Source organism: Benincasa hispida, chromosome 1, assembly GCF_027475165.1.
Source record: "Benincasa hispida cultivar pf3 chromosome 1, pf3_genome.v1.1, whole genome shotgun sequence".
Classification (NCBI taxonomy): domain Eukaryota; kingdom Viridiplantae; phylum Streptophyta; class Magnoliopsida; order Cucurbitales; family Cucurbitaceae; genus Benincasa; species Benincasa hispida.
This window is the reverse complement of record NC_143478.1, coordinates 17091577-17108045: the sequence shown is the minus strand read 5'-3', so window position 1 is coordinate 17108045 and position 16469 is coordinate 17091577. Positions and strand designations below refer to the sequence as shown.

At 32.7% G+C, this 16469-nt stretch overlaps 1 protein-coding gene and 1 long non-coding RNA gene across 2 annotated transcripts; both read left to right on the top strand.

The window, feature by feature from the left end:
• Nucleotides 1-11475: 11475 nt before the first annotated feature.
• CIPK7 (CBL-interacting protein kinase 7) lies at nucleotides 11476-13066 on the top strand. Its single transcript, XM_039044843.2, has one exon. The coding sequence runs from the start codon at nucleotides 11587-11589 to the stop codon at nucleotides 12898-12900; it is 1314 nt and encodes a 437-aa protein (XP_038900771.1). The 5' UTR covers nucleotides 11476-11586; the 3' UTR covers nucleotides 12901-13066.
• Nucleotides 13067-14979: 1913 nt separating this feature from the next.
• Nucleotides 14980-15416, top strand: LOC150038287 (uncharacterized). The gene is made up of 2 exons (XR_016525606.1): nucleotides 14980-15121; nucleotides 15205-15416. It is a non-coding gene; the product is annotated as an uncharacterized LOC150038287 (long non-coding RNA).
• Nucleotides 15417-16469: the final 1053 nt, after the last annotated feature.

Genomic DNA, 16469 nt, shown 5'->3' with positions numbered 1-16469 from the left:
TATTTATATATTAATCGATTCTCCAATTACGTTTAATTCTAAAATTAAACGTGTAATTATATCACATATAATTATTATTTCTCTTAATTTGAATTTGAACGTTTCAAATCAACTTATTATGCTATTCTAAGGCAAATTCATTTGTGAGCTAGTAAGGGGACCTAATGAACTTATAGATCATGGGCTCTAACGATCCGAGATTAATTGACTAAACTTTTTACATTAAATTAACCCCCGTTTGTTAACTACCTGGTCACTCCACTAAACCTAGTAGTTGCACTCCCCTCATTGTAGATATATTGTTTCCACTCGATATAACCATAATTAGTAAGTTAACCCTTCACAAGTTGTTCGTAATAACGGCTGGGTCAAAAGGCTGTTTTATCCCCAAGATTTCCTCTGGTTCCTTAAGTCCCACCGATCCTCTAATGAATAATCGGTTTGTGATCTGATCATCAAATCGAATCCCTCTCGAGCCAATAAGAGGGTGGGGTCCCTTGTTCAAGACCCGAAGTCAGCACTTAAGGGAACAACCTCTCTACTATCCTTAAAAGTGGGTAGGGGTGAATTCCATCTTGCACCCTATGTCCCCATCTATCTATCCGGTCTTACCCTGAAATGAGAGGCTTATTGAGCCAACGTTATTAAACCAACATTATTGAGTCAACCCTCACCTATGCAAATCTAAGGATAATCCCGAATAAATAGGAGTTCATAGTTAGCTCAAGATTAAGATCAAGTTACCTAGGTCATCGTTTTGAAATAGCTAGTCTTAAATAGTAAATAGCGTTATAAAGTAAGAGTGACTTATTTCTTGGTTAGATCTTATGCAAACTCATTGCACAGGACGTCCTCACTCCTCATGTCACCACATGAACAAATCAGCATCACTTCGTTTGTAGCACTTTACAACTCCTTGTAACAACTACAGAGTAAGCCGCATCTGATAGTGTTACCAGAATAAGACATCCAACCTTATTCGTATACTATAGATCAGTTTGACTATTTACTCAAACTTGATCCACTCTTATGTCTCCACATAAAGTTCAAGTACTCATGTAATAGTCATGGATCTTTTAGTTTATTGGATTTATTTCTAAAACGAAATAAGCAATTTATATATTCAATAACAACTTTATCGATTAACAGAATAATTTTATCGTATACAAACCATGAGTTTTAGGACATAAAACCCAACAAACTCCCACTTGGACTAAAACTCCAATGGTAACATACATATGAATATATTGAGTTTTTGAGTTTTACATAGAAATACAATAAACTAGGGCATCACATACCCATAGATCTCATGCATATATTTTAAAAGCAACCCACCATTCTATTTTGACTTTATTTCTAAAAAATAAAAAATCAAGATTGCACAAATTGGGCTCAGATACTAACTGAATGGATCGAATCCCAAGCAGAAGCGTGTGGTTGTCTTGCAATTTTGTTTTCGATTTTACGTAAATAAAATAAGATATAAAAATAATAATATAATGGATAAACAATCAAGATTAGCATGCATTTAAGAGAAGAAAAGAGGAAAGAGCTAAAACTTACCTTTGTAGATTCCCAAATTCTTTAAGATTTCCACCACATCTTCTCCGAAACATTTATTCAATGGTCAAGGGACACTACCGTAATTGAAAACTTGTTATTCTCTAGGATCCCAATAATTGGATGTGTAGTCTCCAAGACTTGAAAGAGGAAGAAGAAGTAGTATAGAAAAGAAAAAAGATTTTGAGAGAAATAGTATGAGACTAGGATTGAGAATTCCAATTCAACTGTGTCACAAACATGGGTCATGAAGACCTCTTTATAGAGAGGAGGGGTGACCCCCTTCTCCTAGTTTTTCCTATTACTACTCTAGTTTTAATTTAATTAAATAAATTTTATTTAATTAATTAGTCCAATAATTAAATAACCATATATATTAAATCCAATTTAATATATATAATTAATTGATTAACAAATAAACATCACATGTTTATTTATCTCTAATGAATTACCATGTGATGTTTGTTCTCAATGCAAATTAATAATTAAACCATCAGCAGCTAAAGTTAGAACTGAATCACTTACGCTTCTAGAAAGAACTCGTGGTGATATATCTAGACCTATTCACCCACTAAGTGAACCATTTAAGTATTTTATGGTATTAATAAAAGCATGCAACAGATGGTCATATGTGTGCTTATTATTAAATCAAAATCTTGCATTTGTAAGATTACTTACTCAAATAGTTAAGTTAAGAGCACAATTTCTTGATTATACAATCAAGACCATTTGTCTTGATAATGTTGGTGAATTTACATCCCAAGCTTTTGATAATTATTATATGTTAATTGAGATAAGTGTTGAACATCTTGTAGCTCATTTTCATACACAAAATGGTTTAGCAGAATCATTTATAAAACGTTTACAGTTAATTGCTAGACCATTGCTTATGAGAGCTAAGCTTCCTACATCTGTATGGGGACATGATATTTTGTATGTAGCATCACTTGTACGCATTAGGCCATAATCTTATCATAAGTACTCGCCATTACAATTAGTTTATGGTCATAAGCCAAATATTTCCCATTTGAGAAATTTTGGATATGCAGTATATGTTCCAATTGCTCCACCATAATATAAGGTCTTCAAAGGAGATTAGGAATATATATTGGATATGATTTCTCATCAATTATCAAATATCTTGAACCTTTAAAGGGTGATGTATTTACTAATTTGCTGATTGTCATTTTAATGAGACAAATTTTCCGACATTAGGGGGAAGAATTAAGAAGTTGGAAAAAGAAATTACATGGAATACATCGTTATTGTCTCATTTAGATCCCCGTACAGATAAATATGAACTTTAAGTTAAGAAGATAATTCATCTACAAAATATAACAAATCAGTTACCAGATGCATTTATAGATGCAAAGAAAGTAACTGAGTCACATATACTAGTTGCAAATGTTTCAGGAAAAATTCCAACACAACAAGTTGTCTCTAATGAGTCTGAAACATGTCAGAAGTGTGGTAGACCAATGAGTTCCAAAGATAAAATTCTTCGAAAACGAAAAATAATTAATAGTAAAAAATAATTAATAGTAAAAAATAATTGGTTGAAGATGTAAATACCCATGAAGAAATTCATGACATGACTAATGAGGAAGATGGAATACATAAAGATCATAGTGAGATTTCAATAAACTATGTCATGAAGGGAAAATATGCCCAAAAACGCAGGGGCCTTTACAATTAATCGAAAAATTAAAAGAATTAATCAAACCGAGTTTTCATCCCAGAAAACTCCATTAATCCACACATCCACAAACAATTTAACAATTAAATAGAGGGTAAATATGTTGCACCCATTGCGAATGCATATGCAATTCTTTGCATCAACGAAATTGGATTTTCAGCATCTAGCTCTAATACCAATTGAAGGAACTCTTAAACAAGAGTATCCATGAGCGGAAGTGGATCTTTCCGATTTCATTGTGACAGAATTACCACACATACATTCTAACAAATAGATATGCATTGTAACACTAATTACAGACATGCTTTAACAAATAATATACAAAAGACTGAAAGAAACGTACCAGTTGAAGACTGTCTTCAATCAAACTCAGTCCAACGGAAGCGAACTCCTCTACGCTCCTTATCGTCCAGCAAACAATCGCCTACCAGCACTACAGTCGTCTACACAATCAGCGGCACACGAACCAATAGTAACCGAGAATGACACCACCACTCGAAGCCCTTGGTATTCTCGGAGTAAAAACCCAAAGGGTGGACTTTGATGGAATTGGTAGAGGGAAGGAGGAAAAGACAATCATGTAGTACGAACAAGCAAGTGGGAGGTAGTAGAAGACTATCGTATAGTCGGGTACTTGTCGTTTAGAAAAAGGTACATAACCGTGTAGGTTTTGCTAAACGATCGTCTAGAAAAAGGTAAACAGTCGTTTAGGTCTGCTTGGCGCGCTAAGAGATCATTTAGAAATCGCGGACGATTGTTTAGTGTGCGGGTGTGCGATCATTTAGGACGATTGGCACTATCGCATAGGCTTTCAATGCTAAGTGATCATATAGATTCACACCGTGAGTGATTTTCTTGTGCGTTTTTCGTGTCTTGCAAAATGAAAACAATTTTCATTTTTATTCTTTAGTTACAAGAACTGAATTCGATCTTCCCACTTTCACACGATTTTGGAGAAATACTCGGCCAATTATCTCATAACCGCCTAATTAATTAATTAATGAATATAATCATATTATATTCTTAACCTATAGTTTAATATCATTTATCAATTATAGTGTTTTCTCCTCTACTTGATATAAATCATATTTATATTCAATTTCGTCCAAAATAATGTATCTCATACATTTAGTCAATTATATCATATATAATTAACCAATTCAATTATATCATAGATAATCGAACTCCCTCTTATCAATTTGAACATTTCAAACTAACCCAAAAACTAATTCTCAACTTTATCCAAGCTACCAAAGGGACCTTGTGGATCTATGGCTTGAAGTTTCAACGGTACATGAATAGCTTACTAAACTCTTTAGCCACGAGATCCACCATTCGTTAACTGTCAAGCATTCTACTAAATACCAACAACTGATCTCTTCTTACTATAGATATAATTTTGTGTCCATCGGATATAACCAATCATGAGTACGATGACCCTTTACAGATGCTCGTAAGTACAGTTGGGCCAATTTACCATTTTGTCCCTGTAGTTACATCTCACTCCTTAAGTACCACTAATCCCTCTAATGAACAATACAACATAGTCCAACTATGTGTGAACACCTCTCGCAAGAGAAAGTGTATGGCGCCACATCGTTCAAGCCCTGGAATCAGCCCTTAAGGGAGCTATCTATCTACTTGCCCTTGCTTTAGGGAATGAGTGAATTTCATCTTGTGTAATTGAGTTCCCAACTCCCAAATCAGACGAATCTCCAAAGTGGTAGGTTTGAGTCGGCGATCTGGCCACTCGTATCCATGAAAATCAAAGGGCCACCCTCAATGGCAGAAGTTCCCAACTTACTTAGGATTGAGGTCATGTTACCTATGGTCATTCTAATGAAGTGAAGTCTCTGTCATGAACGGTGTTATATAACGAGACATTAACATTTCGTGGTCAGGTCTTATACAAACTCTTTGTATAGGACGCCCTCGCTTGCATATCCCCTACACAAATGATCAAGATCAGACCATTTGTGACAAGTCACAACACTTGTGACCATACCACAAAGCGAGCCGCATCCGTAGTGTTACCAAGACAAGGTTTCTCTCCTATATCCATATACTACAGACCATTTTGGTTATCAAGACATGATCCAGTTGTATGTCACCACATACATGCTTAAGTTACATGAAGATAACCAAGGATTTTAGATTTATTGTTTGTGGTAAAGCATATAAAACAATCAATTGAGCAAAATCAAGATGTAAATTAAAGTACCATATATTATACATCACAAGCATTCGTACAAACTGTTTACAAACTACAGGATACGAAACTTTAGGGTATCAACCCCAACAATTACTAGATTGATCATAAGATCAATAAGCATAATCAGAAGAGCAATAGGGTTAGCCATAAGAGAAAAGTATTGTTTGAGTATGAAGGTTTAAGGGGATGACCCAAAGAAGATGTTTGTTTGGCTAAATATGGAGGCCAACCATTTGGATCTGGACATGGTCAGTTATAAACAAGGTTCAAAATATCGGGTCCCGATTTTATGGAATTTCAAGAAAAATTATGAAAATTAATGAAAATTGATGGAAGTTGTTATAATTAGCTAATGAAGCTTTGATTGTGACTTACTTAGACTATAATTGATCATTTTTAATCACAATTTCCATAAAGTAAGACGACATTTAGATGTTTATTGTAAATATATGTATAAAATATTGATGCTAGAGCAGAAATTTAAAAAAAAATGGAAATAATTACAAAATAATATAAAATTTAAGAATATTTTGAGGTGAAATGATGTGAAAATCATAAAAATTTTGGATGGTTAAAAAAAACTCATCAACTCATTTTTTTAGGTGAAATGATGTGAAAATTTAATGAAAAAAGTTTGAATAAGGTTAAAAATAAATAAATAGTTTGAATAAGGTTAGAAATAAAAGTTTCGGGTCGAAAGTAAAGCTAAAAATTGAGAAAAGTTGGAAATTAGAAAAAGTACACATAAAACAGGCTTAATCCTTTGTCAAAAATGACATTGGTGTGTGAAACTATAGAATTATGTGTAATCAAGACTATAAATTGGAAAACTTGAATTCGGCTAACGTAGTTAATTTTTGAAAATTGAAATTTTCTCGAAATGTCAAAATTTCTTGAAATTTTCTCGAAGTATCGACAAATCTCGAAATTTGGTGAAAATTGGGGGGGAAACGAAATTTTCCTCAATCAAAATTTTGTGACCATCGAAATCTTGAAATTTTGATCGAAATTTCAAGATTTCAATGGAAATTTTAAACTATGGTTATAAAGACAAAATTATGTCTAAAGTGTTTAGTTTCTATATTTGCTTGAGTTCACCAATGAAATGATTCTGACAATCCATAATGATTAGCAATCATATGATTAACGATTCAATAAGTTAATTATCGAATGACTATTACAAAATCAAGACTCATGACATTTGAGGTATGCTAAAAACACTTTAAGTTTTCCATTCTAACTCTCTAAATCGTTACTAGCTTGATCATTAGAGTGTTAATGACTAAACAATACTATTTTATTTTATTGTGGTTATAGGGATATTTTTCAATTCTTCTTAAGTGTTACAAATTTATCATTGTTACCAAATTTCCAAATTAACAAATATGTTTTTAATTTTTTTAACGTGTGATTGAAGTAGACTGTGTGTGGAAAAATACTTATGTACATATCGAACAATACCATGAATTGACATATGACAAATTCTTCTCATTTTATTTTTTGAATATTTAAATTCTTTTTAGACGTAAGCGATGAGACATAGAGATAGGTGCATCTAAATATTAAGTTATGTATGTGTAACATGGTGGTTATGAAAATCGACGGCGAAATCAAAAACTCATTATATAGAGGTTAACGAAATACACGAAGATCACTTCACGCCTCTTTATTGGTCCAGCTAGGCAATCATTCACACCTTTATTGACAAGTGGAATTTATTAAATCTGGGTTTTATTATTATTATTAACAAAGTTAACAAATACCCCACTTGGTTTTAATTTCGGTTTCGTTGAATGTGACAATTATTTTTTTTTTTTTTTAAAAAAAAGAACAATTAATTTCTTTTTTAATCCATGATTTTGACGTCTTAACTTTTAATACTATTTAATTTAATTTGTCTTTGCAATTGCAAGAACTCAATTATTATCATTGAATATGCCATGTCTTTTTTTTTTTTGTCTCCCAACTTTTTTTTTATAATAATTCTATATGGTTGCTAATTAAATGGGACAAAATTCATAGATTCTTTAATTATTGTCACATAGACTTATGTTTCTAAAATGACTTATTAAAATGTAGTGAATGGAAGATTAACCTCTTCTCACTAATATGTCCAAATTTCTATGGAGAAAATATCTTCCATGACATATTGAGAAGGTTACATTTATCATTTTAAATCATTGATGTTAAATATATCGATTTAATTGATTTACATAATTTTATAATTTCATAAAAAGGACTCGGTCTTTACCTATATAGAGGTGTAATACATATTTTCTCAAGGAAAGAAATGATGAATTTTTATTTAAAAAAGATGTATTACTTGAGATATAATAATCAACATATATTATCAATTTAAAAATACTTTTATAGATTTAAAGTGTGTTTGGAATACATTTTCAAATGTTTAATTTAAAAAAGAAGTTATTTTAGAAGAAATTAGATTGTTTGATAACCACTAAATAGAATACTTTTTTTCTCAAATCAATCTAAACCAACCATTAACCAAATTATAAAAATTGGATTCAAACTTTCAAAATGAATAAAATAGAAAACAAGCCTAAATCACAATGTCCTGAATGGTAATTTAGCACACTAAAGAAATTCTCCTATAATCCTTCTAACAAAGATAGTCCGATCAACAATTTTTAAATAAAAAGTTACAAATTAAAATGCGTCTGAAACTATAAGAGTGGTTATAGTCTGGCCATCAAAAGTAATTAATTTTAAGTTAAAGTTTGCAAAATTTTCTTGAACTTTGAGATTACTTTCTATTAAAACAAATGTGAAAAAAAAAATACATGTAGGTTGAGTTGTTAACGGAGCAATGGTAGACATAGATTTTACAAATTAAATAATAACCTCCATAAGTAATAATAGTCACGAACCAATCATTGACGTAGGATTTGATTTAAAAATAAACTGTCAAATTAGATGACGGGAGAAGTGAATCTAGTATATATAGTTGTCACATTTACCATTCATTTTTCATAAATCACAATTGTCACAACGTCATTATTTACAACTTAACAATCACATATATGTTCATTGCTCGTTTTAATAATAAGGTTTAGGGCTTATTCAAATCACTTTTAAAAGTAGTATAGAAGTGATTTTTTTTTTTTTAACGATTTGAACATATATGATATTTTTCTAAAAAAAAAAAAAACATATATGACGTTAATTGAAACAACCTTTAAGGTTGAAGCACTACAAAAATTTTGATCGTATACGTATGTGTGAGAATTTTTAAACCACCATCTTTCCAAGTGTCATTATAGGGCACGGCAATGGTTGCTCAATGATGATGGTTTAAAATATTATAAAAAATAATCTATATCATATATGTACAATGATTAGTTATGATGCCAGTTGACTACATTAATTCCAGTGTCATCATAACCACACATTATCATTGTCTTTGTGTTGGATTTTTGATAAAATATTAGAAATATAGTTGTTTCACATAAAAAAAAAATTTAGAAAAGTCATGAACTTGTCCTACATTAAAAAAAATTTATGAAAGTCACGAGTTTGTCCTACATTGAAAATATTTAGGAAAGTCATGGCCTTTAAGTACTACAAAAAGAGCCTATGAATTTGATTTTTTATCGTCTCAATTAGAAACACTTTAAGCTTAGTATATTAACTCTAATTAAATTTCTTTTGTATCCTCTAGTTTGAGAGTAGGAAAAAAGTGTGAATAGTTAGAAGTTTTGATAGAATGTTATAATAATTGAGATCGAAAGAGGGAAACGTTTTGTGTGATTGTAAAAAAATTTCACATAGTAGATTTCTTTTTGGGTCATGGTTTTTCTCCGAGTTGGGAGTTTTTCATGTAAATTCTTGTGTTTTCTTTTAATTTTTCAGTTATTTTCTGCTTATTCCTACAGTAGAAGTGTGAAGTTTTCTCCAACACTTTGCTCTTAATTTGTTGCATTGTAGACGAAAGTGGAGATGGAACTAATCTAATGTTGAAGAAAATATCAATAAAATAGGAGAAGAGTTTATCATTGCAAAGAAGGCTACATGAAGTTAGAATTACTTAACCAAAATCACGTGATTTCGAGTTAGGGTTATGATGACGATTCAAAATGACATTGTTTGGACATAAGAGATTTTTTTTAAAGAAATTATTATCAAAGCAACATCATTTTATGTTGAGGCATCAATGACATTCGAACGATGAAGATTAACACAAAATGATAGGTTAGCACAAAATGATTCCATTTTTCCTAACCTACTCACACTTCGTTTGAAATTTTTAGAAATAGTATCATTTCGTTTGAACAGATGACAATTAAAATCAATCATTAAAAATGACTCTTTTCATAGTAATTTTAAATTTTCTCTTTTATCTAATCTTCGTAATTTCTTGTTTTAAAAAAAATCGTTTGTTTTTCTCTAAATCATCATCATTCATCCTCATTACAAAATACATACGGATATTTAATGGCTAAATTGTTGTAGTGAAGAAAATTCGAAGAATTATGCCTTAAAAGCTTTATTTTTAGTGGAGTTTGAAGTATAAAACAACAGTAAGAGGATGAATGATGAAACAAATATATAAAATGATAAATGGTATCCAACATAAAGAGGACAAAAAAAAAAGAAGAAGAATTATAGAAAAATCAATAATAATAATTGGAGAAAGTTTGGCAATTGTGGTAGTTTTTTTTTTTTTTTTTTTATTTTTTTTGTATGTGTATAATATATATAGGGGTGTTTTTAAATATAAAAAAAATATATAAAAATATTCACTTTATATTTCTATGAACGAATAATTATTAAAAAGAAATTATTGTGTTGCCCTTCCAACAGCATGAAAGTGTGTGGATGATGCTTCGGAAATATGACCCTCTGACTCTGACTTCTAACTGTGCCAGGTAGGCCCTTTCAATTTGCCAAATTGTCACCTGATTGCCACCGTGGCAACCTCAAGGTGCTTACGTCATCGCAAACTCCCCTGCCATTTTTTTATAAATTACTAATATACCGTTCTTCAGGTGGTGGGTTCATGTGCGCCGTGTGATACACAAAAGTAAATTTGATTTTCCAATTTTCAAAAAGTTTTATATTCACATCTTTCGGACATTCCCACTTTCGGATATTTTTTTAAATAAAATCAAGCAACTTTAAAGGATAGATTTTGTTACAATTATACATTTAAACTATTCAATCAATTAGTCTCTAAAATTTATTACTTGTTACAACCAATGCCTTGGATTAATATAGATGTCGATATATTTGTAAAATAAAAAATTTGATAGCAATATGGATATCAATTCATTTGGTCAATTTTTTCTCTAAAAATTAAAAATATATTTGTAACTTACAAACAAGAGTAAAATTTTAATCTTAATTTCTAGTTGTTTCTTAAATTATTATTTAATTAGAAAATTTCAATTTTATTTTATACCTTCTAGTCAATTCCTTTTATCAATATTCTTTTTAAGTTTTAAATTTCATTAGAGGTTACTTCAATGAAAAAAGTAAACTCACAAACAAAGTAAATTTTTTTTTAACTATAGGGGTGGATTGCAACAATTAACAAACTACAAGTATCAATTGATCAAATTAAAAGTTCAAGAGAGTAATTGTAATAAACCTATAATTTAGAGTGATTCGTATAAATTTTCCTACTTTCAAAATATTCATTTTAGTCATTGTATTTTCAATTTTGATTCATTTTGGTTATTGAAATTTTGAAAGGTGACTATTTTGATGTATTAAAAATTATAAAAATAAAAGGATCAAAGTGATCCTTTTGTAAAACTATCAGAACCAAAATAAATTCTTTGAAAATATATGAATTAAAATATAAAAATGAATTAAAAATTATAAATATAGAAATATAAACACTAAAATGATCCAAAGTAAAACTTAAAATTGATAGATTCAATTGTGATTTCCCACAAAACCTCAATTGTTATTTGCAAGTATAGGGGTATTTTAGTAAAAGATGATCATTGAAATTGAAAATTGGAAATTGGCCAGTGAGTGACAGCTAATCCCATGCATCCATTGGTGAATACATTATAAAATCCTAATTTTCCATTGCCTTCATTGCAACTATACTACGCTTCATTTCCAAGGCACTCTCAGCGCCGCCGCCGCTATGGAGACGGGGCTCCGGCCCACGCCCACCGCAGCTCCACCTTCTACCGGCGCAACCCTTCTCGGAAAGTACCACTTAGGCCGCCTTCTCGGTCGCGGAAGCTTCGCCAAAGTCTACCAAGTAGTTTCCTTAGTCGATAACTCCACCGTTGCTGTCAAAATCATCGACAAATCCAAAACCGTCGGCGCCGCCCTGGAACGTTGCATAGTCCGGGAGGTTGCCGCCATGCGCCGCCTCAATCACCACCCAAACATCCTCAAAATCCACGAAGTAATGGCGACCAAGTCCAAAATCTACCTGGTGGTCGAATTCGCCGCCGGCGGCGAACTCTTCGCCAAAATCTCCCGCCGTGGGCGTTTCACTGAACCCGTCGCCCGCCGGTATTTCCAACAACTCGTCTCAGCCCTCAAGTTCTGCCACGAAAACGGCGTCGTTCACCGCGATGTGAAGCCGCAGAATCTTTTGCTGGACGAACAGGGCAATCTAAAAATCTCCGATTTCGGTCTCTCTGCTTTACCCGAACAGCTCAGAGACGGGTTACTCCACACGGCTTGTGGAACTCCGGCGTACTCAGCGCCGGAGGTCATGATCCGGCGCGGTGGCGGTGGATACGACGGTGGAAAGGCCGACGCCTGGTCCTGTGGAGTGATTTTATTCGTAATGCTCTGTGGGTTTCTCCCTTTCGACGACAGTAACCTAGCGGCGATGTACAAGAAAATCCACCGGCGAGAATTTCAAATCCCTATTTGGATATCGAAACCGGTCCGTTTTCTAATATATCACCTCCTCGATCCGAATCCCAAAACGAGGATGAGCATTGAGGCGTTAATGCAAAGCCCTTGGTTCAAGAAATCGCTGCAATTGAAACAGAGTAATGAGAGTCTATTGCAATCGATGAGGGATTATCGATTGGGGAAAGAGAGGGGAATCGGGGAAATGAATGCGTTCGATATAATTTCGATGTCGTCGGGGTTGGATTTATCGGGGCTGTTTGAAACGGCGGAGAAGAGGGCGGAGAGGAGGTTTACGTCGAGGGAGACGGTGATGGAGGTGGAGGAGAGGATGAAGGAGATCGGCGGAGAGTTGGGGTATGAGGTAGAGGCGGGGGCGAAAGGAGGGGCGATCGGAATGGGGAAGGGGAGGGTGGTGGTGGTGGTGGAAGTGGTGGAGGTGGCAGTAGCGCCGGCGACATTGACGATGGTGGAAGTGAGAGTGGTGAGAGGAGGAGAGGAGTTTGAAGAGCACCATTGGAGATGTTTTGAAGGTAAACTTGAAGGATTTGCAGTTCCATGGCAGAGGAAATGTAATCTATGAAAATAAAATTTGTAAAGCTTTGTGTTTTTGTTGAGGAAGGAATAGGGATTTGAAACCGAGATTACGGCATGTTTGATGGGTGTGTTGTGTTAGGTGGGGTGGGCTTTATGTTTGATAGACGCTTAACAAAATAACCAGTGGGTTTTAAACCCATTGTTTTACCTCATTTTTCACGCCCCATTTGCAGGTTCATTATTCTGCCCCTTCTTTCTCTTCTTGTCATGCGTAATTAATCACCCTCTCTCTTCTCATCTTCTCCCTTGTTTCACCGTTTGGTTTCTCTTCATTTCTCCGTTTCTTTGCTTTGGTTTTTTTACATTTTTTTTATTTGGAATGGGTTTTTTTGCTTCTCTATATATCTATTCCTGATATTTTTCTTTCGTTTCTTCCTAGATTAGATACGAATGATTTTATTGTAGATTTAACGATATTTTAGTTTATTTTATAGTTGATCTACGTATTTTTTTTGTTCAGATCTATTTTTTTTAATTACTTTGTTTGACGCTGAAGATTTGTATTAAATTGTATTAAATTCGTCATGATTTTCGCATGCATGTTTGATATTATTTTCCAATTCCGATTCTGGATTGTCCAAAGAAAAACCTTGATAATTTTTTTCTTCCTACTGTCTTTTTTTTATCCATTTATGTGTAATTAAATTCATCTATGTGCTTCCTCATGCATGTTTGATATTCTTCCTTCCATCCTTCCATGTTTGATTTTTCGATTCGGGACTGTCAAAGATTCTATTTTCCGATTCCGATTCTAAACTGTCCAAAGCAAACCTTGATAACTCTTTTCTTCCTACTGTCTATTGTTCCACTTGCTCGAATGGGTTATATTTTTTTTAATCCATTTATATGTTATTTAATCCGTCTCTATTTTTCCTCATGCATGCTTGATATTCTTCCTTGCATGTTTGGTGTTCTTCCTTCCATGTTTGATGTTCTTCCTTCTATGTTTGATTTTATGATTCGGGACTATTGAAGTAACTATTTTCCGATTCCAATTTCGGACTGTCTAAAGCACATCTTTATAATTTTTATATTTTTTTCTTTCTCTTACAATTTCTATCTACTGTTCTTTCCACTAGCTCGAATGAGTTATATTTTTTTTTATCCATTTATATTGTATTAAATCCATCTCTGTTCTTTTTTCCCTTACTCATATCTGTTATGTTTCCTAGCTATTTTTCATATTTTTTTTATCCAAATTTCCTCTTGCCGCTTCAATATTAAACCATGTGTTCTTTCCTTGTCGTTTTTCTTATGTTTTTCCACTAAATTGGAGGCAAGTTAATTCTTGGTAGGGATGTTGACCCTCTTATTAGAGGGTCAATTCATCCGAAGAACAGGTCTGTTTTCTATTTTTTTTTCTCTTGAAGGTCGATGATGATTTGAAACTGTTTTTTAGATTAAAAAGGGCATGTATCTCTGTTTTTCCTTATCTTTTGAATTAAGTTTTTTTTTTATTTCCTTTGAATCTACTTTTCCTTATCTTTTGAGTATGATTTCTGTTTTAGTTTTATTTCCTTTCAACCTGTTTTCCGAGTGAATGAATTTTTTGCTTCATTCCATTAAATTTGTTTTCAACATTCAAATGAATTTAATTTTTGTACATTTAAAATTGACTTCAATTTTAGAAGTGTTGAAACTGTTTATTTTATTTGCTTGCTTCTTGAAATCCTGAGGCCTTCTAATTTGTATGATATATTATGTTGCATTAATGTCCTTTTTTAGCTCAGCCACCAAATTAGTAGTGACCTGACCATTACTTAATTTATTTATTTTTGACTTGACTGTCTTTAATATAGGTTTACTATTTGAATTTATTGAGGTTAGGTGCACTTAAGTTTACCAAACCTTCCTCACCAACTCTACTTATATCCCAATCTGTACTCATATTTTTTTAGACTTCTCCATAGATTCCTTTGTAAAGTGTGTTGGTAAGTCCCTCAACCTTCCTTTTTATTTCAACTTTCTCTTAAATCCGTTTTACATTCTAGTATGTGTTGTTTGGCTATTGCAATATACTTTGTTTCCTTCTTCCACCTCTAGCTTCAACTTATTCCATCCACATAAGGTATGCTTCCTTCTTTCCTTATAATCGAAGTAAGATATGTCACTAACATTTTCTTGTTTTTGTTAGGTCCTCAACCGATTATTCTACCCCCCTAGTTGTGGACTGTCTCGACCATCGCTAACTCCGAACATAAAAAAAGGTATGATATCATATATTTTATTACTACTTCAATCGTATTAACATACGCTATGGTCTAACTACACTTCTTTTTCTTCTGTGTAGAGCCCAAACTAATCAAACGTAACTTTTGTAACTAGTTTGAGGTTCGTAAGTCTTAAGTTCAGAATGATTTTTGTTACTGTCTATTATTTCTTCTACTTACTAGGGAGTGTTTACTTCAAATGTATTATGGTTATGTATTTTGGACTTGTATGTTGGACATCCCATATCTTCATTTATCAAATGAATTAATTTAAATCATAAGTTTTATCAAAAGTATATTAATTTACATCTTCCATTATCAAAAGTATATTAAATGATGAACATAGTATCAAACTTATAATTTTGTTAATTAAATCCCTACATTTTCACAAAAAAAAAACGAATTTGAACTTAGAACTTTGTTAATTAATTCCATTCGAACTTATAACTTTGTTAATTAACAATACAAGGTACTACTACTTGTACGATGCTGGCTACCCTAATGATTAATAATTTTTTACTTCGTATAAAGGGGAATGCTAACATCTCTCAGACTGGCGTGGAGCGGGCAACGCACCGACAACACCGAGAGAATTTTTCAACATGAACCATTCGTCGGCAAGAAATATTATCGAGCGAGCATTCGGACTTTTGAAGGGTCGATGGACAATTCTTAGTGACAAATCCTTCTACCCGGTACAAGTCCAATGTCAAACGATAAAACTGCGTGTTGCTTGATTCACAACTTAATCACAAGGGAGATGGGGATCAATGCTTCATTTGATGTTCGCTGTACGAGAATTCTGCTTCTGCTATTACAGAGGGAGAGACTATTGAATTTATTGAGACCTTGGACAAATGGACCAAATTTATAGATGATTTGGCTGTCGAAATGTTTTCTCAATGGCAAGGACCATTATTAACTTTTTTGAAGAAATACATATTTTAACATCTTATCTATTTGTTGAACAATATTCTTGTGCTTCATTTATCTTGTGAACATTTTTAATTTGACTATTTCAATCCATGGTTTTAGTTTTTTATTTTATAACATGTCGTACGAAGCTGTTTAATTTTCAGTAATGTCTTTACGATGTATGCATAGATGAATTAGAATGGAAGACGATGGAAAAAGATCGAAACACGCATGGACAAAAGCCGATGACACTGGGTTGGTCAATGCCCTAACCTCTTTGGTGGAGTCTAGTTGGAAGTCTAACAATGGGACCTTTCGGTCGGGATATCTGAATAATGGATAAGTTTCCGGGGTGTGGCCTAAACTAGAATACTATCGAATGTAAGATTAGAAGTTTAAGAAACAATATTCAGCAGTAACGGAGATGTTA

Excerpts from the sequence above, each read along its gene's own strand:
- CIPK7 (XM_039044843.2), top strand. The coding sequence starts at position 11,587 with ATGGAGACGGGGCTCCGGCCCACGCCCACCGCAGCTCCACCTTCTACC.